Source organism: Pipra filicauda, unplaced genomic scaffold, assembly GCF_003945595.2.
Source record: "Pipra filicauda isolate LSUMZ 115617 unplaced genomic scaffold, ASM394559v2 scaffold31_size4109673_pilon, whole genome shotgun sequence".
Taxonomy (NCBI): domain Eukaryota; kingdom Metazoa; phylum Chordata; class Aves; order Passeriformes; family Pipridae; genus Pipra; species Pipra filicauda.
Genome location: NW_024104443.1, coordinates 3,977,953 through 4,003,385, shown reverse-complemented (window position 1 = coordinate 4,003,385; position 25,433 = coordinate 3,977,953). Strand labels below are relative to the sequence as shown.

Here is a 25,433-nt window from a genome sequence, read left to right as displayed (position 1 = left end):
TGTGAGGGCCTGGATGTTCTCCATAGCCAACTTTTGGGTTGCAGTGGTCAACTGTGGAGCAAAGAGGAGGAGAGTGTCCTGAGCAGGGACCAGTCCTGGTGCAGGGGAGAGAAGGATCCCAAGCCCCACTAGATGGGATGGAGAGGACAAGGAAGGCTGGAGAGGCAGCAGCAGGGCTGCCACTGGGGGCTGCTTGTCCTCCTCCTGCCACAGCCTCAGCCTCTCCCTGCAGAAGGGAAGGAGGGCACGGAACCAGAGAGACACCAGCCCACAGCCCTCCCAGGGCCTGGGGAGGGCAGGAAGGGGCCACCCAAAAGCTCCTGGAGGGGAGGAAGGGGCCACCTCAAGGCTCCAGGAGGTTTGCAATGTGCCAAGTCATTTTGCACGGCTGGCATGTGCAAAATGAAGTTTTTAGAGCCTTTTTTCTTGAGGATTTATGGGCAAAGTTCCTCCAGTCTCACTCACTGAAAAGGATGAACAGCTTTAGATGAAACTTTGAGCAACAAATGACAGCAGAGTTTGCCAGAGGCAAAAACCTGGCACAAAGAAGTTCAGCCTAAATCATTAAATTTTGCAAAGTTATATATAAGAGAGTGAAAGAAAACATCTTAAAAGGAGAAGTTTTGGATGACCTTAATATGCTGTGCACTGCAGCTTGTGGTGTCTTTAATAGGTTATTTCCAGAGCATCTGAGTGTCTTCCAGTAGTGCATTAAGCAATGTAACATCTGTCACAAGGTTCATTTTCCCTCTCATCTCCTCCCTCGAGGGAAATTCCCTCATTTCTTAACCTCTACTGGACCCCCACTCAATAATGTTCATTACCTCAGGAGAAAAAGCAAAAGCCTATCAAAAAGGGGGGAAAAAAAAGAAAAATAGATAGATAATAGATCTAAGATTCAGGCTGCTTTGGTGACATTTTAAAAGTCTTTTCTGCCAAGAAAAACAGTAATTTCTTTTAAATTTCTTTACATGATATTTAAGCATTGAAAAGGAAAGACAAAATTATTGAGCTATTTTTCCTTCACCCGTGATTATGGAGCAATTTATCAACAAAATGAAACAGGAACATCTGACTGGGATTATTTATTATACAGTAAGGCATTTATTTTTTGTTCACTTCACCAGGAACAGTGTCTCTGTTATGGCTAGTTAGCCATCTGTGTCTGAAGAGCTTTCAGGAAAGGATTAAACTGTCATTTGTTTTATTTCCTTTCATGAAATAACCATCCTAACAGAGCTGGGGCAACACTTGGGTATTGCTGGACTTGCTACCTTAAGGTGGCGTGTAAAGGAGTAACTGGATCTTCCCTGGAGCTAAAGCAAAGCAAAGCAAAGTTTGGGGGGTTGTGTTTGTTCTTTTTGCTCCTCACACTGAGTGTCCTCCTGGAAACGGCACAGATTGGGCAGTGGCTGTGCCATGCTTAGGCAGAAGTGGAATTACCCGTGGGTTTATTTTTTGAAATCTGATTCATTCAGAACGTTCAGTCGGAATGGCCTGGGTTTAAGCACTGAGAGAATGTGCAGCTGATCAGGGTTGGAAGCAGGAGGCTGACAAAAAAAACCTCAGAAGGTAGAGGTGTTCCATGTCCTCCAGGTGTGTGGATTCCCAGCCTCACCCCTCCGTTCCCAGCCCCATACATCCAAGGCCTGCACCACGAGGACAACCAGGTTATGTGGCATCCCTTCCCCATCTACAACTCCACAAGTGGCTCTAAAAACTTGGAACACCTGGAAAGAATGAGCACAATAGGCTGCCTGGTTCAGAGACAGATGATCTGTGCCCTCAGTAAGAGCAAACATGTGGGAAAGCTATTTGCTGGAAGAATGTCCCTCGTGGCTATTGCAGGGTGTCTGTGCCTTGGGCTGCACGGTGCCAACTGCTCATCATGAGTCACATCCACATGTCACTCACAGCTTTGGGCCACAAACCGAAAGTGCTTTTCCAAGCAAGGGGTAGATTTGGAGTGCTTGGCTTGTAGGTCACGTGTTACAGACTGATTTTTTGGGAACACGTGGAAGCCAAAGCTCTCGGGCACTCGCGGTGCTTTAAGTGACGACTGTGCTCTTCGAAAATGAGACCTGCACAGGATTTCACGGGATTTTGCTGAAGTGCAAAAGCTTCTGGGGTGGAAGAGACTCACATGGAGCAGCTGCCCCAGCACTGTGCTGAACCTTGAGGGGACACTTCAGCCAAGGAGGGTGAGCCCTGCCCTTACAAGTGCCAAACATTTGAAAGGATCAGAAGATGGCTTCTCAAGGTCTTGGCCTCCAGGATCACACCTGATACTGCAGTGAATTCCATGTGCCACCTTTGATCGAGAGGAAGAGCTGATCTGTCTTGAGTGAGTGGGAATTAAAAGACCCAGGTATCCCATAGGAACCACAGCTCTGGAGGCTGCTCCAGCAGGAGCTGGTCTGGCACAGCAAACAGCAGCATTGCAGGAGAAATAAAATACTGACATCTATAGGATGTTAAGCATTTCCAACAGCTACAATAGGAAGACACCCATAAATAATATCCGTTCTTCCCTAAAATTTCCTACATTGGTTCACCTCAAGAACCAGTTCAGCTTTCCTGCCCATCATTGTTCACGTGCTCCCCATTGCAGCCCCAAAGTCTCTGTGTCTGGCCTGGCCTGGCCCACAGGACGTTCCCGGTGTGACCCCAGGGATTGTGGGGAAGAAGCACCTGCAGCGATAAATGGGACAGCCAGAGGCAGCAGTGGGGATGGACAGAGCTCTGCTGGAATGACAGCCCTCCCTGGGAAGGGCCCAGGCTCTGCTCCAGGTTCCAGGGAGGCTCCAGCCACCACCACCCATCCCCATGTACAGTACATCTGCCAGCAGCTTCGGGATTCCTCCCGCTGGGAGGGCACACAAGGGGCTCATTCCCACCTCTGCTGCTTTGGGGGGACTGTGAGCAAGGAACCATCGACTCCTCACACCTGGCTGTCCCCGGGAATCCATGGAAAGATCCTGAGGCTGTTGCAAACCCGACCAGGAACACACAGGCCATTATTCCCTGGCTTTCCCCAAGGTCCCTGGTGACAGCACCGCACCTCCTGCCCAAAATGTCTGAGGCTGCTCTGCTTTTTAATTCCTACTATGTTTGCGTCACACTTGAAATAACCTGGTCACAAACTGTGGGGCTGCAAATCCACAGAGCTGTGCCCATGCTCTCAAACCTACCGGAGCATCTAATTCTCCTGATCAACTCCCAGACAAACTAAAGCCAAGAAAGAGTGAGGACATCAACAGCAGGCAGCACTGTCTCAGCATAAATAGAATTATAATGCTGGTAGGCTGACTCTGTTTACACTCCCAAATTAAAATAACCTTTTTCTTATCCCCCTGCTTAACTTCCCTAACATCCCACTCCCATACTGTCAGCAGGGAATCCTGCTGCACTCCAGGGAAGCTGCACAAAGATTTGGAGTCACCGCAGAGATTGAAATCCTCAGTTATACAGAAAAAAGCATTTGGCCACCTGCTTTGGACTGAAAATATCTCTTTTTAGAGAGGATTGGGATTTCCAAGTTGTCAGGAGCAAGACCTGGGAAGATAAAGTAGTAAAAATAATTTCCTTTTTAATGGCAACTTTGTGGCCTTTTCAACTTAGAGAAAAACTTTGAGCTCTCTCTGTCCACAGAACTCTAAAACAGGCAAAACTGTTTTATTTTATTAGTGAAACAACACAATTCCTAGTATTCTTGCTATGACATTTGCTCGGGGAGCTGAGAGAAGAAGCAGTGAGCTGAGCAGGAGCAGGGACAATGGCAGGATTTGATTTCTCCTGCTGCCTTACACAGCAGTGAGTCCCTTGGTCCTCCTCTCCCCCTCCCTCTGTGCTACTGGGAACCTGCTAAAACACACCTGTGGGAGGTTTGGGCTTTTAAATCCGTGTCCTAAATGTCCCAACAGTTCCCTAACTTGCAGAAAGTTTATTCCTATCAGGCCTTTAATCTCAGTTTTTTGGGAAAATCACTGCAAGTATCTCCCTTCAGAAGCCCACAACAGAACATGTTCAAGAGCTAAAGAGGTTCCCCACATCCCATGAAAACTGAATGTTCTCCAAAAGATTAAGATTTTTAGATTTAAAATTCTCGTGTTCAGGCTGAAATTACAAGCTAATAACAACAATCATGTCATTAAGTCTGGATAAAAGGTTTTGATCATGAGGAAAGTACATTCCTACACAGTTCAAATTAAAAATCTCAAAGGTTTGAGCCCCTCCCTCTCACACTCCACCTCCTGTCCCTCACCCTGTGCTTCTGCAGAAACACAGGAAAGAAAGAGCTGAAAAAAAGCAAGGAAGAAAAAATACTTTTCTCTCCAGAATGCAAGAAAAACAGTAACAAGTTCCAGTTATCACAAGAAACTTATTTTCTGCACGAAATACAGTTTGTTTTTTTCCAACGGGCTCCAGCTCACAGGCAGGCTGTGAGTAAAAGTGTTATGCATGAAGGCAAATATGTAGGAATTTCCATGATTTTTATGGATTGCATTGATGAGAAAGGCATTTGCACTCTCTGAACTACCAGTTTTGTTGTGGGATATACTTTGAATAATTCCTTTGCAAAAAGCACGATCATATATTCATTAGAAATGGAAAGTTGTTCTGTAAGATCTAAGCTTCTAAATTAATGGTATTTCAATAACTGAGGTGGCATAAATTAAACATACTGACTCTCCAATTCATCTTCCTCTAAGCCATAATATATCATTGCTCTCTAATTGCAATTCCCTGCCATGCTGTCCCTCTTCATCTTAATTCTAAATGGTCTGCCACTTATCAAACCATTTCTGTGCACTGCACAATCCTCACCCTGAACTGCTCAAATGTTTTATTTTGGAACAACACAGCTCAGCCACAAGCATCATTTTTCTCTTCATGACTTAGTCTCTACTGAAGTAAATCATGGAGAGAACAGTTGTCCCTCTGTGGCCAACAGTTCTCAGCTAATCCCAGCCCAGCCCCAGCCCTGGGAGCAGAGCAGGGGTTAAGCTGTGCCTGCACAAAGCCACTCCGTGCTCCCGGCAGGACCAGCTCCCTCCTGTTAGGATTGGTATTCCCCAGATGTTTCACTTGGAGCTTGGCAGCCCAGGCTCTGTGGCTGCAGTTCAAGTCCCAGGCTTGAGCAGCTCCAGTGTTTATTCTCATAATTTACACTTTGGGATGGCTTATAGACAGTTATGTACTTGGTTTTACAGCCACCACTTCAAACCCAGGGTCTGATCCTGCTGCTGTGGAGTCAGGGGTAGAGGATTCCCAATTCCACCACTGGCAGGAGGCCCCACATCACAAAACCATCTCTCAAAGCAAACAAGTTAATATAAAACACTGCTTTGGTTTAGAAATAATAAAAAAATGCCTGAAATCTTACTTACTAGGAAGTCTTCTTCACAGTACACCTTGCCATTGACATTGTAGAATGCTTTTCCTCGTAGTCTTCTCCCTGTTTAAACACAGGACCGTCAGAATTTTGTGCTCCATCCCCAAACCCAGTTGTTCAGGATGTGAAGTGAAAAGCACATCCTTCAGTGCCTGTCTGTGGGGTCTGTTCCTAGCCCCTCTCCTCTCCAGAGGGTCCCATCCAGAGACAGGGGTGAGGGTCAAGCTCTGGGTTCTATCCTGCCTTACCAAATCAGGCACCAAACCTTGCCTCAGGTATCATCTAAATATTACCTCCAAGTGCAGGTTATGGAACCCAGCTGACAGAAGTTCCTGGGAAACTTCAAATCTAAACCCAAAAATAATTTGGGGAAAAAGACTCCTTTGCAAATTGAGACAATTTTCTTGGCAGGTAAAATCCCAGTGGGCACACAACCACTGCCATCAGCAGCATGTCTGTCTCCAAAGGACCAAGCAAGGGACACTGCATATGGATGTTCCTGCCACCCTTAGAAATATTAATCATCAATGCCACAGCAGCTTCCTGAGACACTAAAGCAGTACAAGGCACACATGATGGAGGGAAGGGCAGGAAAATCACACTGAAAACAAGACATTTTGTATTCCAGTTTTGACATTTGCCATCTCATTAGCCCTTGTGGAACTCTACTGACAAAGCCTGTGATGGTCATTAATTAACTGATGGCTCCCTTTACAGCAAAGAACTGCACAGCAGACTCCAGAGAGTCCCAACAAAAAGGATTAAAGCCAGGAATACAAGAACCACCAAGCCCCACCAGGTTTCAGATGCAGCAGATCAGAGCTGTCTGACCAGAGCTGCTCTGCTGAAAGCAACGTTGTTCTGCCAGTGTAACACCACACAGGGAGAGGGCAAAACACACTCAGCCCAGCTCACCTTACGCCCACTGTGCCAGGGTCCCACTGGCCAAACTCCCAGGCAGTGGGTGCTCTCCCCAGCCCTGTGCAGCCCTGCCAGGCAGATGGCACAGGGATGTGCTGGCAGGGACACGGAGCCAGGGAACCCACAGGTCAACAGATGGCCCCTCCAGGTCACTGCCAAAGCTCCACCCACAGAGTGAGCCTGGACATCTCCTCCAGCTCCACCATAACCACCACAACCTCCAGGAGGGTTGGACTCCGAGGGCCAGCGGGCTGAGCCAGCTGGCCAGTGCTGAGGGGCAGGAGTGCTTTCCACCGTTTCCATAAACAATGTGGAGGAAAATGTGATTAATTTTCAGTGCTTGAAAGTGCCTTTGACACGTTGCCACTGCGATCCGACCCTGGGAAACAGCGTGTGGCACAGAGAAGTTGGGATCTGGGCTGATGCTCTGGGAAGTCACATGCTGCATGTGGCTGTCTGGTGGTTTTACTGTCGTGGCCCAGGGAAATGCTTCTTTTGTGTGCACATTCTTGGGCTGTTGATCTCACGGGCTGCTGTCTCCATACTGCTGGTAGGTGGAGTCAGCCCTTGTTTGTCTTTCCAGCTGCCTGGTAGCTTTGGTGGGGACCAGGAGCCTCGTGGTGTGGGCAACATGTTTATCTCCTCTGAGAGCCTTGGGTAAATCTGTGCCATCCACCAAACGAGGCACAGGGCTGGGACAGCAATCAGGGGGTCATGGGGCCTCTCTCGACTGATGCAGGAGCAACCACCTCTAGAACTTCCCTCCTGCTTATCCAAGCTGGTTTTGAACCTCTCCAGTGAAAGGTAAAAGCACATGGAATGGAAGGAAGAAAGGGAAAGAGGCCAAAATGGCTTTTTAAAGGACACACTGTCGGTGTCGAGCCCAGCCCTGGAACACGACTTTAGATGGTGGGCACGAAGTGGCTGCCCCCAGGCAGGGCCTTGCATGGTGCAGCAGTGCCATCGTGCTCACACACACCTGCCAGGGTGTTTGGTCAGGTGAGGGAGTGCTGGCCACCCCCCTCACCACACCCCACTGTGGCTGGAAGCAGCAGAGGTAGTTAGGGACAAATCCCAAAGCCCGTTCCTGGAAGGATCTGTGCAGGACAGGAACGCTCTGATATCCTGTCATAGGTTTACTTGTTCTAAACAGCCAAGCAGGGAATTTTTCTTTCCCTGCTGTAAAAGAAAGATGTTGAATGGGGGAGAGGGAAAGGGTTTGCCTCGGGTGATTGATCCACACAAAGAACTAACTAGCAGGCCTGCATTCTGAGCTGATGGCCCTCCTGAGACTGTGGGGAGGGGTGAGGAGGGTTTTTTTCCTTCTCTCCTGGGAAACAGGAGGCATTTCACTTCTGCCTTAACTCAGGCAAGGTGTGTGTTGGAGGGGTCCAAGGTTCACTTTGTTCTCGGCCTGCTCATCTGGCTGTTTCTGGCCCTGGCTTGCCCCTGTTTTCCTGCACCCTGCTCTGCCCCCAGCCCGGACCTGCTTGGATTTCATGGGAGAGGTTTGACCCACCTGCAGAGGAACCTTTTGGGGAGGAGGTCGCCCTCTCCCTCCTCCGCTCCCGTGTTGGCAGTGACGTCTGACCATGGATGAAAGGGGGAATTCCCGGCCACAGCCAGCTGCAGACAGTGTGAGTTTCGTGGGAAGAGCTCCTTTTCCCCCTTCTTCCCCTTCTTGGTGGGGGGGAATCTCCATTTTGGCTTCTCCCACACACCAGGGCCGTCAGGGAGCGACCGCCAGAGCCCAGCAGAGCCGAACCCCTGCTGATCGTGGTTAGAACTGCGCCAAAGGATGGAAAGTATCGAACTGTTTCCTTTTTGAAGGGGACTTTTGGATACAGGATTATTGTTTGGTTGTTTTTTGTGTTCTTTTGTTGTTCTGCCAATACACATATATCCATTCATAAGGGGCTGTTATTTTTTCTTTCTCCACACTTCCTCAACTGGAGCCTCTTAATTTTGGATTTACAAGTGCTTAGAAGGAGGAGCTTGGTCTTCCTCACAACTCATCCTCCTTAGCAAAACTCTTCAGTCTCATTAAACTGAGACATATGGGGAGGGTCAGCAGAAGGTGCAGGAGGATCTGTATCCCAGTGTGCAGAGCCTGGCAGTGCTGAGGCTGATCGGAATGGCCCAAATTCTGCTCCCGTTGTTTCCTTAGCAAAGCATCACCGGCAGGAGCCAGGGGGGTCAGAGCTTTCCTGGACTGGGATGAAGTGGGAAGCCTCTGACCCAGAGCAAACAAGGCAAACCTGATGTTTTGGAGTGGCTCTCAGACTTCTGATATCAGATGGGTTTGGCAGCTGATTGCCCTGTGACACGGACCCACCTGAGCCCAAGCCCAGCCAGGAGCCTCCACACCAGCCCCGTGAGCCCCATTCCCAGCCCATCCTACAAGCCTGAGACCTCTGCCCTACAGAGCACTCCCAGCACACCACCTGTCAAAACTGAGGGAAATACTGTTTTCCCCATTTTCCAGCTAAAAAAACCGAGATACTTATTAGGGAACAGACTTGCCTAAACTCATAAAGCAGGCAAGCAGCTTGCTCACATGATAATGACTATCATTAGCAATGATTAATAAGATTGACAGACCTTTCACCTTAGAAGAATTTCATTCAGGGATAGTACAACAGTTATCTCAAAACCAAGAAACAGCAAGTTTATCACTCAAACAGCTGCTGTGGATGCCTATATTGGCTTTTTCATTCTGCATTTTAGAAATAAAGACAAAAGCCCACGTCCCCCTCGCCGTCCAGAAGAGTTTGCTAAACGCCAACACTGAACACAGTCAAACACCACACTCGGAGTGAAAACTGCAATCCAGAGGGAAGTGCTGGCAGCTGCAGCCAGGGAGACAGGAATCCCAAGGAGAGGCAGTGCTGGGGCCCCAGCCCAGAGCAGCCATGCACCAGGATGGGTGCAACACCTCAGGTTGGGGTACCTGCCCCGAGCTCGAGGCACTGCACAAAGGAGTTCACCTCTCAAGGTCCTGGATAACTCAGGGGCCTGCACAGCACCAGCCTGTTCCACGTAGCTGTAAACCCACTATTATCAGTTTGGCACAGATTACAAGTTAAAACCCCCCTGATGTTCCTTCATCCAGCTGAACAAAGCACCTGGCCAGCCACAGGAGATAATATCATCCTGCCCGCTGGCACACAGGACCTGCTGCTTGGCTTTCCTCTGAATGACTGAGTCTAGCCAAGCCTGGTTACTATTTGCTTTCATAATATTGAAACAAAAAAAGTCAAGAGTTTCTGACAAAACCTGATGCAACTTGCCGGTGGCTCATTACAATAACAATGAGCAGCGGTAACGAGCAGCCCAGCAGCGTGGGGTTTCACTGACACTGCCCTGGCTTCCTCCTCCTGCTCTGGGTGCCCTCCTCGGTGTGTCCTCCCTGTCAGACCAGTTCCCAACAGCAGCAGGGATGATGCTTCACACCCGGCCAGAGGAGCAGCAGCTTGGCCAGGAATGCTTGGGGGTACTCTGAGACGGGCAGAGACACCGAGCCTTGCAGCGTCTGCGCAGGGACCCAACCCCAACCCTTACAGGGAACTCCCTTTTTTTCCCTGAGTGCTTCTCAGTCTTGTTTTACTGTACAAAATGAAGCTTATGCACTCACAGGGACAACTGCACTCACAGGGACAAATGCCTGCTGCAAGTAACGTATTTCTTGGCTGACACCCACCCCCTTGAGGGGCAGTGAGCACCAGGATAAGGGGGTTCCACCACCTCACGTGGGAGGCACAGACCTCACAAATGCTCCAGCAAACACTACAAAGATTCACGTAGATAATCTAGTACATAATAAAATACAAGCTAGAAATGACTCTGTCCCAAAGACCGATCAAAATTGGTGTTTGTAACCAACATGACAAACATCCAAAAGAATGCAGGCTTTTGGAGCTTTAAAAATATAAAAGCAGAATCACCTCTAGGTTTTTAACATCGGTTTTCACATTTAACCAGTTTATGAGTCTCTGGTGTTTAAATGTATCTACCAACTTCCTGCAAAATCCTACTTCCTGCAAAATTTTTATCTCCTACACGTTGCAAACTAAAAGGAAGGAATGGGAGAGCTGTTGCTTTATTGAAGGGCTCAACTCAAAGATTCGTCTTGGAAAAGGAAAAATGACACAGGCTGACACAGGCTGTCCACAACTATTCTCTCCAGCCTCTGCAACAGCCCACTGTGTGGTGAAAACACACCAGCCAGGAAGACAAGATGGGGTGAAACCTTTCTCCAGTGCTGTTTCAAAAGGTGCTCCAGGCCCCCATGGAACAAACCGTGAATCAGCCCAGGTTTTCCGTTCTTGAGGAGGGGCTCCCAAAGAGCACTGGAAGTGTCCTGCCCCCGCCTCCAGCTTAAAAGCATCTTCCAAGCCCTCCCTGCCCCTGCTGGCTGTGGGTATTTGCCTGTGGGGAGGGAAGTTTGTCACGTCACAGAGTCTTCAGTGGCACATCTCCTGTCTCACACAGGATGATGCAACTGCATCAGGGGCTGACACCCCCGCCTTTGGAAGACAGGAGATAGCAATGTCTCGCTGTCACAGCATGGTCATTAGATCTAATTACTGTTTCCAGCATGCTTTGAAGTTGAAAAGTGCCAAAGCATTATTATAATATTTTAAGGACTTTGATGATTAAAAACACACAACTGTTTGGTAACAATCACGATTTACTAGTACTGTAGTTTCAGCAAGTTCCTGTGAGAAGCCTGCATTGTCTCAGTGCCTGACGCTACTCAAACACAAACAGCTCCCCTCTGACATAATGGGAATGCTGCAGCTCCAGCCCTGCCTCCCAGAGAATGCCCGGTGTGTCCCCGGGACTCCCAGCACGCTGAAAAAACCACACCATCTTCTGATATTCAAGATGTTATGTGCCTCTTCTCACAACTTAATGCAGGAACGTTTCAGTGTTAGAGGGGACAAAAGCAAGATGACTAATAATGTCCCTGTTATTTCTGATGTTACAGCTGTGTGGAACAAGAGGATTCTATTTCAATCACAAAATGTAATTAAACCCCCCCATACGGAGTGCAATGCAAGAGTTCAGCTGTAGGTATCACTGCTAAAGATAAGAAATTCATTAGAGCAGAGCTAATTAACAGTCTGAACAGCTCAAGCTATGGAATATTACTCAGTAGCTGCCATTGCTGTTGGCTGGGGACACGCCTGGGTAACACAGAGCTGGGCTCTGGGACTGCTCCTTCCTCAAGGGCAGGACAAGGCAGGGTGGCTGTACCTGCTCTGTGCCAGGGCTTGTCTGAGCCCCCAGCACAGCCATGCCCTGCTCCTGCTGGGAAAGGGGCACCCGGGAGCTCCTGGCTTGTCTCACAGCAGCAACACACATACACAGCATCCTCCTCTATCAGCTCTTTCTGGAGGAAAAAACTGTACCACATTGCTTCCCTCCTCGAGATTTCTCACCCCTCTTATTTTATGAACTGTCAGTTCAAAGGCTAAACAGGACATTTCAGTGAGAATCTCTCTGGTCCACGACCCGCACAGCTTTCTGAGCGCGGCAGCCCGGGCTCTTCATGCCTGGCTGACCAAAGAACTGTGCCTATCTGTTTTAGTTAGCAATATTAAACATGGACCTAATTGCTTGTTAACTGCTCCAGACACCATCTCTGTAGTGGCTGATGCGACACCAGCACCATCGCTGGTCTCATTTGCCACCTTAAGTGACAGTCTCCCAAAGTGTTCAGGCTGCAGCGACATGGCAACGCACACACAGGATTCATGTGCAACAACACTTGCTCAGATATTTCCCAAAGTGCTCAGATATTTCCTAGCAAACGCAGCAGTGAAGGGAAATTCCCATGGATTGGCCCAAAGCCCTATACAAGTAAAACCAGACACGAGGTGGCCTGGGCTGAGCAAATGCTTCTGCTGTGGCCACGGTCTCCATCACTGCTCAATGGAAACGCAAACTTTACCGAGCCAAGCCCGGGAGTTTTGCTTTGCAAAGCCCCCTGGGGCTCTTGCTGTGGGGCTGTTCCGATTCTGAGCTGGTCTGTGGTGCCATCCACGGGCTGCCCATGCTCCCAAATGCTGTGGGATGATGCCCAGCGCTGAGCCCGCACAGGGCAGGCGGTGCAGGGTGACCTCCCAAATGCCCTGCCCAAGACACCACGGTGGCACCACTCTCCACAGCCTCACAGCAGCCTCTGGCACAGGCTGCAGCTTTTCTGCCATGCAAGGGGTGACTATCCCTCTGAAGAGCACCTGTGTGACACTGTCTAATGACTGAGAAACTGGGACACACACAGCCCAAAAGCTGAAGGGCAAATGAAGTCTCCAGAACCCAAACCTGCTCTCCACAACGCCCCCAGGTTCGACAGCTGCTATTTCTGAACAGTGGAAGCTAAACTTTAAGTCACCAGAAGGTTCCAGGATCCGAAACTTCAAGAGAAATACCAAGTTTTACAAACACAGAATAAATCATCGAAAACATTAAGCAATAACAACCCACCTCTGCTACCTCCTCTGCCCAGTCACCTCTAGCTAAACCAGATGCAGAATTTCACCCAGGAGAGCTGTTCCCTTTCAGCAGAGTAGGTTTGCCTGCCCAGGAATTAAAGATGTGCCAAAAGAAAACAAAAGCTCCCAACACTTCTTCTTTATTTGTTACCATTCCTCCTTTACTCATCTGTGAGTTTGGGCCCACAGTTCCCATCCCTCCCTCTGCCCATAGGTTTTCTTTACACAGGGTTTCTGTCACTCCACCCACTTGAGAACGGGGTGAACCCAGAGCTGCTTCAGCCCCTCTGTAACTGTTAATTAAATTTTTCTTCTCAGTCTCCTGAGGACTCACACAAAGCCACCGAGCACAACCTCTTGGTGAGGGGGTCCCGCAGTGGAGCTGCTGCCATGGCCGGGGCAGAGCAGGGTCTCTGGTGGGAAGGGGCTGTGAGGAGGGGACTGAGCCCAGCCCAGCCCCTGGGCTTGGAGAAACTTCCATCCCCCACCGCCACGGCCCCCTCCCCTCCCCAGTGCTCAGGCTTTGTGAAAAAAGGGGTGAATTTCTAGGGCTTTCAGGGTTTTTAAGATGGGGGGGGGGGGGGAGAAAAACCCAATGCCAAATTCCTTTGAATAGAAGATACTGCATGTTGGCAGAAGCCACTTCTCACAGACTCCAACCGTTTGAAATCTGAAACACTAAAAAGTGGCTACTGTGGATGTGCTGTATTCTTCTTTTCAAAGCAATCTGGCACACAGTTTTGCTCCCCTGTTTCAGGACCCAATCCTGCATTCCTTTCACGCTCAGACTCCCATTGACTTTAAGGAATGCAGGATTGGATCCTAAATGTGTGCTTTACTCACACAATAGCTCCTCATGGTTACGATCTATTGAGAAAGGCACACTTTAAAAACCATTTGGAATTGCAGGCTCATCCACCAGGCCAGAATGCCTGTAAAGATCCCCCATTATTCCAGGAAAAATGCTCGGTGTCTGAATTGCACACACACACACTCACACGTTTTCCTGGTTTCAAGCTGCAGGCACAGCTTAGCTTGAGATGCATCAAAATATTTTGAGCACTTGGCCTGATAGCTCCTAAAGAAACCACGTGCAATTTTAGGTTTTGAAAAAAAGCAAAACTCCGGGGAAAGAGAAAAAAAAAGCCACCAAAGCAAACATATAAGCAGCTGAATCTTAAGGTCGGTTTTTCAGAGAACTTTTGTAAAAGCCTCTAAAAGACCTGCACCAGCTAAGACAAAACAGAGCCCTGCACTGCTATTTTTGAGGATGCTGTATATTGAGTTACGAGGCTATTACGATGCAAATCTCAAATGTACAAGCTTTTTACTTGGCCATAAACACCAAACAGTATACATTGTCTTTTCAGAAGAAAAGGTTTGCTGCTAAAATAGCAGAAGCCCTACGTAAATAACCAACATTCTTTCTGCCTGAGGTCACTGACTTGGCCTATTCAATTCCGGGCTAGTCTGGGATTTGACAATCTAAGCAGGGGAGAGGCCCTTTCCTTTTTTTCAAAAGAATGCTGGGATTTTATTTGAAATTTAAACTCTTGCAAACAAAAGGTGGCATCGTATGCTGGAGGCCTATGAAGGTGGAGTACAGGATGTGTATTGTTTTCTCCCTTTACATAGGTTCTTTCAGGAAAGAGTATTCAGAGTCTGTGAACAAATGCTAATCAATTATTATCATCAGGTAGACAGACACAAGAAGATATGAACAAACACTTTAGAGATTAGGAGATTCACTTTCAAAAAATACTGATGTGGGGAAAGCATAAAAATGGTTTAAAATGATAATTTAAATTATCATTTAAAATAAATTGTTTTCAAATTAATAATTGGAAATTACTCTATAGTTTAAGTTCCTATACTAATTCATATTTGTACACCAAAACAGAGCTTTTCAGTGCAAATTAACCGTGGTCACAAAGTCAGCATTCACTCTCACTCTCCATCTCAAGTCTGCCCTGGGCAGGCAGATGGTAGTTAACTCCTTTTTCCTCCCCATTACCGTTGCCCAGCTCTTACGTGGACTCTCACAAAAGCACACTCTTGTGTAATACAATTATCATTTCCATTCCTGGGCTGTTATCCAGGCTCTGCACTGCTCTGTGCCACCTCTCCAGCACGGCAGCCTCGTGCCAGCTCCTGCCCCACACACCTCCCTGGGCTGAGCCAGGAGCTGGGGAAACCCTGAGAGCATCCTGAGCTCACCACAACCCACAGGAGCTGCAGACCTGCCCCAAGGTACCATCTCGGCCAGGAAAACGTCGGTCTTTGCTGTGCACTCACTAACCTGTGGTAAAATCCAGATGAAAATGTGAGTGTTTATTATTCTGACATGTTTGTAGCCCAAGGTAAACTCTAGACTCCCCTCTGCAGTTCACCTTAACCTGCCATGATGTCAAAATGAAAAACTTCAGTATCTTCCTGAGGGTTTTGCCTCGTGTCAGTGAGGCACTGAAGGGAACAAACCCCTTCCTACCCAGCCTTTGCTGCCAGCCCCTGCCCTGGGGCAGGTGATGTGTCTCCTCTGAGCACCCCCAGCACTCCCCCCACCACAGCCCAGACTGGGTGGGGAGGTCGTGGAGGGCACATTTGTGCCCCAGCCCCTCTGCAGGACTGAGGCTGTCAACCTCCAGCAGGAATATGAGGATGGATGGCTGATATCTTCTGTTACACCTTGCTGGAAAACTCCACCTTTCTTGGCAGGGTATCCATAATCTCTGTACCATGTTTACTCCACTGTGGAATTCTCTTCCTTTCTCTCTCCTCCTCCTCTTCAGTCAGGTTATTTAACCAAGAGGTTGCTTAAAGCTGCAGAGACGAGACGATCTCTGACCTCTGGTACTCTGGCAAAGCCTTCCTGTGCAGACTGTATTATAAACTTAGCGGATACTTTCAAGCTTCCATATAATTTGCAAAAGTTAAAATTGGCAGATGTTTCCTTTCTGTCCCACTTACATATTTATTCTATCCCACACCACCCATCAATTTCAGGGTTAACACATAAATTATTTCCACAGAGCTCTAAGAGAAGAACTTATGTTAAAAATGAACTTGCAAAAACGTACGCCAAGTATATATTTAAAAACAGAAATACAACTGCTTGCATCAATCTAATAGCTATTTTGGGCCAATATATTAACATATATCTTAAAATATATTACTTAATAAGCCAGCATGCAGTCACACTAACAAGAAAATGTAAAATAAAGCTCCAAATGTACCTCAATTTAATTTTTTTCACCCCAGGGCTGGGTTTAAAAATGAAAAAGAAAATTAAAAGTGGAGAACAAGGGCAGAGCAACACAGACCACTGGGTAAAAACCATGAGAGGCCTTCCCACCACTTGGCAAGCTGGGAGGGCAGAGGTACAGCTCTTCTCCCAAGGTAGCTTCCACTGTGGGAAGCTTTCAGCATTCCATGACAGACCCTGCTTGTTATCAGCACAGAATTCCACTTTTCCAGCTGCTGCCTTGTAAGCCAGGATTTAAAAGAGCACTTGTCTTATCATACTCTCCCAGCATCCCAGTGCCAGCCTATGGCAGAGTAAATCCACCACCAAACTGCAGCCTATTCCAGCCCAAGCCCTCCTGACCTCCAGGCAGGACACAACCTCCCTGAGCCTTGCTGGCCTCTACCCATTGTGGGTGTTCTCACTCAAGCTCCAGTAAGAACCAATGTCAGCAACAGGGATCCATCCAGTGTGGTGTCCTGCCTCCAGCTCCAGCCAGGAGTGCAAGTTCACTGGGAAAGAGAATTGCAAACAGGGTTCACACAGGCCCAAGTGTTCCCAAGAATAACCTCTCAGCTTCCAGCAGCCAGCACTTAAGGCCTTCCTGCACCACAGGTTGCATCATAACTATTATGTTTAATAGCCTCCCCGGACCAATCCTTCTTTAATTTGTCTAATTCCTCCATGAGATCATTTATACTCTTGGCCTCCATGCTGTCCCTCTGGCAGTGAGTCCCACGACTTCCCTGTGCATTGTAGGAAACATTCCCTTTTGTTTGTTTTAAACCTCCGCTGATCTCAAGCTTCTGTTGCATCCTGAAGAACACAGGACACGGCAGCCCCCGCAGTCACCCCCCAGCCCAAAGAGCTCTGTAAGTCAAAGCCTGACACTCCAGCCTCCAGCTGCACCTGGACATGAAGGGGATGCAGATCTCTGGCACAACTGCTGTTTTTATCCAGCAGCATTCTGAGACTCTGCTCAGGTCTTCTTTGCACAGCACAGGAGTGGGCACACACAGGTGGAGTGGAGAGTCCCTGACTGAAAGTCCACCCTCTGTGCCTGAGGTCCCTGCAGGAGACAGGACCAACCTCCTGAGTTCTGTACTACCCCAAGTCAATAGAAGCCTTTGTGAGGGGTGAACTACTCTAACATGCAATAGGAGGGAATTTCTATGGGAATACATCCAGAAGAAAAAGACACTGTATTCCGGTAAGACCAAAGGAAGGAGAGAAAAAAAGAAATAAAAATGGTATTTGGTCCCTAGTGCCACCTGGACATCAGAGCAGGGCAAGAACCCACCTGACAAACAAGTAGCAAAAGCTGGGCAAACTTGTTGAACTGGGGGTACTACAGACCCCTCAGCTGCTACCAGGTTCTTCCCTGCAAGTCATTGTTCTCTTCTTCATTCAAGTTCAGCCTCAACTAAAAGCCCCAGCTTAGCCAGGCTCTGCAGCAGATGAACAGAAATGGGACCAAGAGCAGGAGCGGCAGCCAGGCTGCTGGATGTCATCTCTGCACACACTGAGCCGCAGCATCACCTCTCCCAACACACACAGCAGCATGCTGAACAAAAGGAGTGGACACAGCCCAGTCCTGTGGCAACATGCAAGAGCCTCAAGGGAGATGAGCAATTTCCCTAAACCATCTTCTGCGGCATCTCAGAAAAACAAGAATGGATTTGCACAGTTCGCTGTCTTCCTCCCAGTAACACCACATGAGTCAGCACCCCAATGAGAACAGCATCAAAGGGCACTGCTGCTGAACCTAAACATGCCAGCAAGGCTTGGTTTGAGTCACATCCACAAAGGGTTCAGCAGCCAACACACCAATGGCACCCGTGTGTTGCTGAAATGAAGCTCACAGTGCTCAGTTCTCCTTCCCTCGAGACAAATCTTTGCAATAGATTGCTGAGATCCACAGTGCCTAGATGCCACAGTCTGATGAGACTGGAATGTTTACTAAAGAGGATGAGTTATGAGATAGACCAAAGTTCTCTCTCTCAGCAATTGTAAATTCAAAATTAAGGGGTTTTAATCGAGGAAGTGTGGAAAAACCAGAAGAAATAACAACCCTTTATTAAAAGATATATGTATGTTAGCAAAAACAGTAACAGAACACAAAAAAAACTAGACAGCAGTCCTAGAAAAATCCCAACAACCCCAAGTCTGGATGAATTCCCTGTCCCTCAGCAGCCCTCACCGTGGCGGGCAGGGCGCTGCTGGGCCCTGCGGGGGCTCGGAGAACGGAGACCCTTCCCCAGTGGGAGAAAGGCAGAAGGGAAAGCAGCTCATCCCTACGGGACTCACTGTTCCCAGATGACGGTGTTCCAAGGCTCTCCCCTCCTCTCCCAGCGAGCACAGACCTCTCCGATGACAAGAAGAAAACCAACGAGCCGGTCCCGGCGGGAGTCGCGAGGCGGTGGCGGCGCAGGGCCGGTGGTCAGGCCTCACCAGGACGAAAGAACCAGAAAAACTGGCTCCCGGGCTTTTCCTCCAGAAATGCCCAGATACAGTCTCTGTCTCCGTCCCGGTGAGAGAACTGTCCGGACGGCCAGCTCCCCAAATCTCCAAAACCTTCCCCCCTCACTCCAGCACTGATGGGCCATTAGCATGGAATGCAGCCTGGCCAGCCATTCCTTTTGTAAGGCTAATTCATCCCCTTCCCCCTTCCCTATTCGAACTCTGTTTCTCTTACAGGGAAGCAGGGAAAGAAAAATTTCTCTCTCAGATTTATAACCTATAACACTAGAGATGGCATCTTGAGCAACAACTGTAACTCTTTTCTTCATGGGACAATGGAAGAATGTGTCAGGGAGTGGTCCTTGGGTCCAGAAGTGCCAAGGCAGCTTAGAAAGGTTAGTACAGACTGAAGAAATAATACTCACAGAATGGCAAAGTATTAAAGCATCTGCCAGTTTTGAAGCACATTCTTTGGGTTTAGATTATTTAGCAGTAAATGTGAAAGTCCTGCACAGAGAACAACTCTTCTCTTGCTCGCACTAGTGAACAATTATACTGATGTTAATAATTACTTCAGATTTATCCTGTGTGACTTGGAACAAAACCTTGCTAGGACTTTAGATATGTGTTTTAGACAATATTCCAGTATGCTTTGCTGTAAACAAGACTGAAAATTTTCAGTTATTGTACTGAATGAACTGAATGAACTGGGATTTGCTCAACCAATTTGAAATGTAATCAGAGATCAGCCTCCCTGGGCTGTCCTTGATATTTTGTGGTGGACTAACCACAGCTTCCTGCAACAGGTCACATTAGTACTAAACCCACAAGCAGCTTTCAAGCCAGAGAGCTGGATAGGTACAGCTCCTGACAGTACACTCACTTCTTTTGGCACTCAGGTACAATAAGGATATTGTTCCTTTAATGCTTAGCTTTCCTTTTAAGAAGTATGTGAGATTTCAGCCAATGCTCCGCAACCAACGATTAGTTCAGGATGAATGTACTTAACTCAGAATTTAGCTGGAAAGGGCCCAAGTAGATGCAATCAATTTTCTACTAAATCCACTTCCTTCCTCTCTTCTCTACCCGGCATGAGACATCAGCTCACCACTCCAGCCAGTGGTGACTGAGACAGTGCAAACCTCTGCCTTCAGCCATGCTCTTATCAAATCTGGTTATTTCTTTCCATTTCCCCTGGTTTTTGGGTTTGGCACATCCTGTTCACTAGCCCAGCGTTTGGGCTTGGGGGAAAAGGCTCTAGAAGCAAATATGAAAAAGTAGCTATCTAGCAAACCACAAACCCCAAACGTACTGACTGCTGTGACCCCCAAAGTTAATCACTCAGAACTGCACAGGATCAGCTGCAGAGCTCCACTGATAAAGGACAATTTTCCGCTCTGCACGACTCTCAGAGGAGCCTCCCCCAGCTTTCAGTGTGCAGGCACTGTGTGGATGTGCCAGCTGGGTGTGTGACACCTCTGTGTGTTGACACCAAATTATCTCCATCAGCATCAGCTGAACACCACAAGACTTGTGGGAGAGCAGCACCAGCCCCTCTCCCTGAACCAGCCTCATGGCCTGGAATAGCACAGTCATAACAACAGGGATGATTTGCTACTTGAATTTAACCAGGGCAACAAAAAAAATAACATCTGTTCAAAAACAAGGTTTAGAAAACATGATCTCTGGCTCTCACCTACATGCTTTCTTAAGAATTTAAGTAGATGATTTCCAACCTCATTTTCCCAAGTGTATACATTCTCCTTTGTTAAATAACTCGTGCAATCAGCAGAACAGGTCCTGCTGGCTCTGTATTCTTTAGGTTTTCTTCCTCTAGAATGGTGGTGTCCAAACGTTTTTGATGGTGCTCCCCTACCAATAAATAATGTTTGCACATGCACCCTCAGGATGTGTATATTTATAAATTATATACATCTACTAGGGAAGTATTTTCTTCCTGCACCCTAAAGGACCATCTTGAACACTCTGTGGGGTGTGTGGACCCCACTTTGGAGACTGCTGCTCTAGAGACCACTGGACTGTTAATACTGATTCAGCAAATTGTTTCCATGGGTCTGAATTTACACTGCCATGGTTCCTACAGTTGGTAATCCACTGACTCACTCAGTGCAGTTATTTGCTCTATTTCCAGGAAAAGTTTTGCAGGGAACACAATTGGAAGAGTGACAGTGCAGAGCACCCAGGCAGCCAGGGGAGTGATGTGTACTGAGCTTCTGTCACTGTATCTCATTTAATGTCAAGACACAGCACATTTGTGTTTTACAACACATTGACAGACAACCATTGAGACATAACAGTCAGGGATCAAGAATGATTCCTAAATGCATTCCTGCTTTTAAATATGCACTTAATTTAGATGCCTTTCACTCTGTACAGGCACAGTTAAAAGAGCTGCAGGTATGAGTGGCTGTGTGCTGGCACAGAGTCCCTGCACAGCCGAGTCAGCCCTGCTGAACCCACCAGCCACTGCTGCTGCTTCTTACAAACATACTTTAAAAGGGTCTCTCCTCCAATTCTTTGCCTTTTTCTTGCCTAGCTCACCATTCACTTTTGTTGCTACTACTCCAAACACAGTGCAAGTTCACAGGAGTTTGGCAAACAAAGAGTTAAGGCTGGAAGGTTTTAGGCAAGAAACTCAGCTTGGGGGCTGGGGGAGAGGAGGAGAAAGCAGGAAGCCTAAGGGGGCATCCAGAGCAGGGAGCACTGCTGGAAGGCCCTTCCCCAGCCCCGTAGGCTGCCTGCCTGCCCCAGGCTGGGCTGCAGGAGCTGGACAGCGGGAGCAGGCAGGGGATGATGCACTGCCAGGGACTGACCAGCTGGGTCACAGGGGAGGAGCAGGACCAGCAGATATGGAGGTGAGGATAAGGTTGTGTGGGGCTGTGAACAGGAAGGAATACAGGGGTTTGTGCATCTCTAGAGGGAGTCTGTGAAGATAAAAAGCAGCAGGACAGTGCACAGAGCAGCGAGGGACCCCCTGGCTGAGCACCCAGCACTGCTGTGCCACCTGCACTCCATGGGATGAGTGGGCAGAGGGAAGGGAGGGTCTCAGTGGGACTTAAACCTGGTTCTCCAAGCCTGCCCCAAACACCACAAGGCAGCAACTGCTCATGGGGGACTTTGGGGATGACTTTGCAAGGCCCCAGTGAGCTCACAAACAACCGAGTTTACTGTGGGGTTTAAACCCCATCGCAGAGGCCACGACTGTCACCAGCTGCCCCTGCCCCCTCCTGCCCCAGGTTCTCCTCTCAAACAGCACGAGGTGACCAGAGCACTTGCTAAACCACTGGGCAGAAGATGCTTTGAGGATATAAACAACACTTCCTGCCTCCAGCAGGCTCCCAGACCTCTCTAGTCATGTCACACACAAACAAAAACACACTAAGCCAAACCTTCACCTGTCACACAGCTGTGTGGGACACGGCTCCAAGACCCAAATGCCCTTTGCCATTCCAGCTTGCAGGGCGGTCGTTTATCACTCAGAACAGCAATGTTGGGGGTGAAATGCTGAAGCCCCTGAGCACCCACTACCCCAAACGATGGTAGGGGGTTATTCTGGCCCAGGACCACACGACACGAACCTGTTCACAAGCACTAAATGTCCATGAGAAGAGGAACAAGAGGACCAAGTGTCCAACAAATGCTCAACACCATTCCCAGAGGAACCCCTCCTCACATGCCTTGAGCCTGCTGGGATGTTTGGAGAGGCAAGGAACACAGAACTATACCTATGTTATCACACTCCTGCCTCCTCCACCACTTGAAGAAGGGAATTCTCATTAATTTGGATGTTGAGCCAGGGGAGCTGGTGAGCAAGGCAAGGAGACAGGCCATGTGTACCAGCCTCAGCCTGCTGTCCCCCCACCAGCCCAACACCATTTCCAGTCACACCCCAACACCACAGTGTGTCTGTCACAGGATCTCTGCTGGCTGCCCACCTGTGCCCCATCCGATACCTGGGAACTGCCCCACGGAGCCAACAACCCCAGAAATGGAGAAGCAGTGACACAGCTGGGCTGGGCCCCGGCCACCAGAGGCACAGCAGGGGGCTGCTGCTTCAGGTTTGTTTTTAGAAAGCATTTACTGTACCTAACTCAAGACTGTGGGATCCAGTTTACAACCCTGAAGATTTTTGTGTCGGTTCAGTGCAGGGCATCCACGTACAGGTTTCACGCCGGTAAAATACTAAGAATTTCACAGTAAAACCATAAAATAATTCCCTAAATTTTCTGGCATGGTGTTCATAATCAAAGCAATATTGCAAAACTACCTGCTTTTTATATAGCCACAGGGAAGTGGCTCACCTGGGGCAAACCACAGCAGTGATGTCAGTGTGAAGGTCCTGCTGCCCAGCTAAGAGCTCACACTGCTCTCCACAAAGTCAGGAGTACTTCAGCACTAACTGAAACTGGATTTGGCCATGAGAGATGATAAATCTAAAAAGTCCCAGCAGAAGCTCTGGTCAAAGGCAGGATTTTCAGGAAATGAGATATTTATTGGAAGAGGGGAAAAAAAAAAGCTTTCTGGCCAAGATCAAATTTACTGAGTTTCTTCCTGTGCTGTGTTTTAAGGAACAGAGAAGAGTGGGTGGGAACAAGAGCTCTTCGTTACCTGAGTTAAAACCAAACTAAAATTTCCTGAGAAGTCCAAGGGTAGGAGAAAACATCCACTGCTGGTAAATAACTCTGACCTGTAGAAGTCAATTTACCAGGACCAAGCTGGTCATTCTATACCAGTAAGTTTATAAGCAGGCAAAGCATTCAGGTCATGTAAATACCAGGGGTCAGCAAAGCACTTTCCTTGGTGCCCAAGGCCAGCCCACTGCAGCTGCAGTCGGCCAATCCTCCCGAGCCCCCTCATTTCAAGCAGGAAAAATGCCTGGTTGTTTATGTAGGATTCCTGCCAAGCCTGGTTCTCTGATAAGCTTCTCTGGTGCATTTGTGTCTCACATCCGACTCAGAGTCCTCAGAATACTGGAGACAGCATTCCTTGGATACTGAAAATAAATTAAAAACACAACACTGGGCTTGGACAGAGGAATGGGAACGTTATTGACGTGGCCCAGGCACTCAGGGCTCTGGGGAGCAGTGCTGGGAAAGCAGTCTTTTTAAAATGTTACATTAGTCCATGTATTTAATGACATATAATCCTAAAAATGGTCCCCCATAAACTGTAAATACACATTATTTGAGTAAGTAATTAGTTTCAGTAGCATGCTGCAGCAGCTGTATGGCTGCCAGACACTGCAAGTGTTTCCTCCAGCAAATGCCTCTATTTGTGATATTACAATAATTACTTACTGATTTATAGAACTTCTCACTTCCCCAGTTCTTTGACCTCAGGATCTCCACATAATTTCAAAGTATTAATGAAAGCAGCATGGTGTCACCCATGTGAGGGAGGTGACAAGAATTATGTCCACATGGGCCAAGGCAGACAGGCTGAGTGATCTGCCCAAGGGGACAAGGAACCCTGTGGCAAGTGGATTAAAACCCCATCCTCTGACTCACAGGGCTGATCTACCCCTTGGTGGCCACCAACCCATCAGTCCTCTAAGAATTTGTTCTCTTTGCCAATTTGGTCCTTTGCCAATACCCTCTGCCAGGAGGAAGCCTGAGAGACAGAATGCTAAAGTTTGCTGCCACTGTGTATAAGTGTGAAGACAAACTTTAGCAAAAAAAAAAATGAATCTTTTATTTTGTTTTGTACGTGGCAGGATTGTTATGGGAAACAGCTTTTCTAGGCCCACAAGAGGTAAAAGCATCCTTAAGGTGAAGAGTAGCAGTGAAAACCTTGATCTGTAAAATGAATTTGTAAGGTAAATCCCAGGCTGCTTTCTGATGTGGAACTTCAGTGTGTTTTCAGGCCACACAGACATGTTTCCCTCGAAATAAGCAGTAAACAAGAATTACTGTTAAGGCTGAGTTTGTAACCCAGCCTGGACGTGCACCAGGTGCAAAGAGAGTCCTGTCAGAGAGCACAGGAGGATGAAGATAACAGAAGCAACAAAACCAGATTTCCTCTTCACACCTTGTCCTTTGCCAAGAGCTCCTGACCTTGTTAGGCAGGACTTGCAGAGCTGGACTGAGAGGTGCTGTGTGGCCTGGCAGGAGAGGAGAGGTCCTGTCACTGCACTGGCACAGGGAAGGGACACAACAAGACCAAGACTGGAGACAGAAAACAGGTAACAGGAATAAGAACAGAAAACCATCTGGAAGTATGGAAAAGAGCTTTGCTGGTGAGAAAGGGCAGACTGAAGTTGCCATGGCTGCAAAGTGGTATAATCTCACCTCCTTGATATGGGGATGATGAACTGCCAACAGTTTGGAGTCCTTAGACCCTGGGAACTCAGGGATCCATGAAAAGCCTAAGATATGCAAAACAAATCAAAATGGGAAAGTACCAGGGTAAAATAAGATTTCAAACAGTGCCAAAGGCAAGAAGACAAGCTCCCTATTTTCTGGAGAAAAAGGTACTGACATGCAGATAAGATCTTGACTAAAGAAATCCATTGTGCTTGTTGGAGATTAAAAACAAAAGATGCCCACACAGAAATAACAGTAAGTCTGAATTCTTCAGTATCAGAGCAGGCACAGGCCAGAGCAAATGCAGGCAGAAAGAAGGGAAAAGAGAACCCCTGGGAGATGGAAATCTTCACAGAGGATGCATCAAAAACTGAAGTTCAATCCTTCCAACACACCAGGGAAACCATCAGGTAGTGGTGGCCCACAGAGCACACTCTGGGTCTGTCCAGGGTGAGGTCACCCAAGGGCAGGACAAGGGAAAGGTGGAGGTTCCCCCAAATGACAGCAGAGTATCCAGGTGATCCGTGGCCATAGGGCAGGCTAAACACATGGGAGCCTGAACATGTTTGTGTACAGGGACAGGTTTGTGGCTG

At 48.0% G+C, this 25,433-nt stretch overlaps 1 protein-coding gene across 2 annotated transcripts in view; it reads right to left on the bottom strand.

Moving 5' to 3' along the window:
• LOC113997943 (WT1 interacting protein) overlaps window positions 1-25,433 on the bottom strand; it is an 82,485-nt gene that overhangs the window by 17,410 nt on the left and 39,642 nt on the right. The window contains exons 1-2 of one of the 2 annotated variants that reach the window (XM_039383682.1): window positions 18,365-18,533; window positions 5,391-5,458 (exon numbers count right to left, since the gene is read on the bottom strand). Coding sequence is in view for 1 of the 2 variants with exons in the window: in XM_027740187.2 (XP_027595988.1) it covers window positions 5,391-5,458 (68 nt within the window). In the remaining variant the exon portion in view is untranslated. Of the gene's footprint in view, window positions 1-5,390; window positions 5,459-18,364; window positions 18,534-25,433 lie in introns of those variants that run through there. The other variant, XM_027740187.2, reaches the window with a different exon arrangement.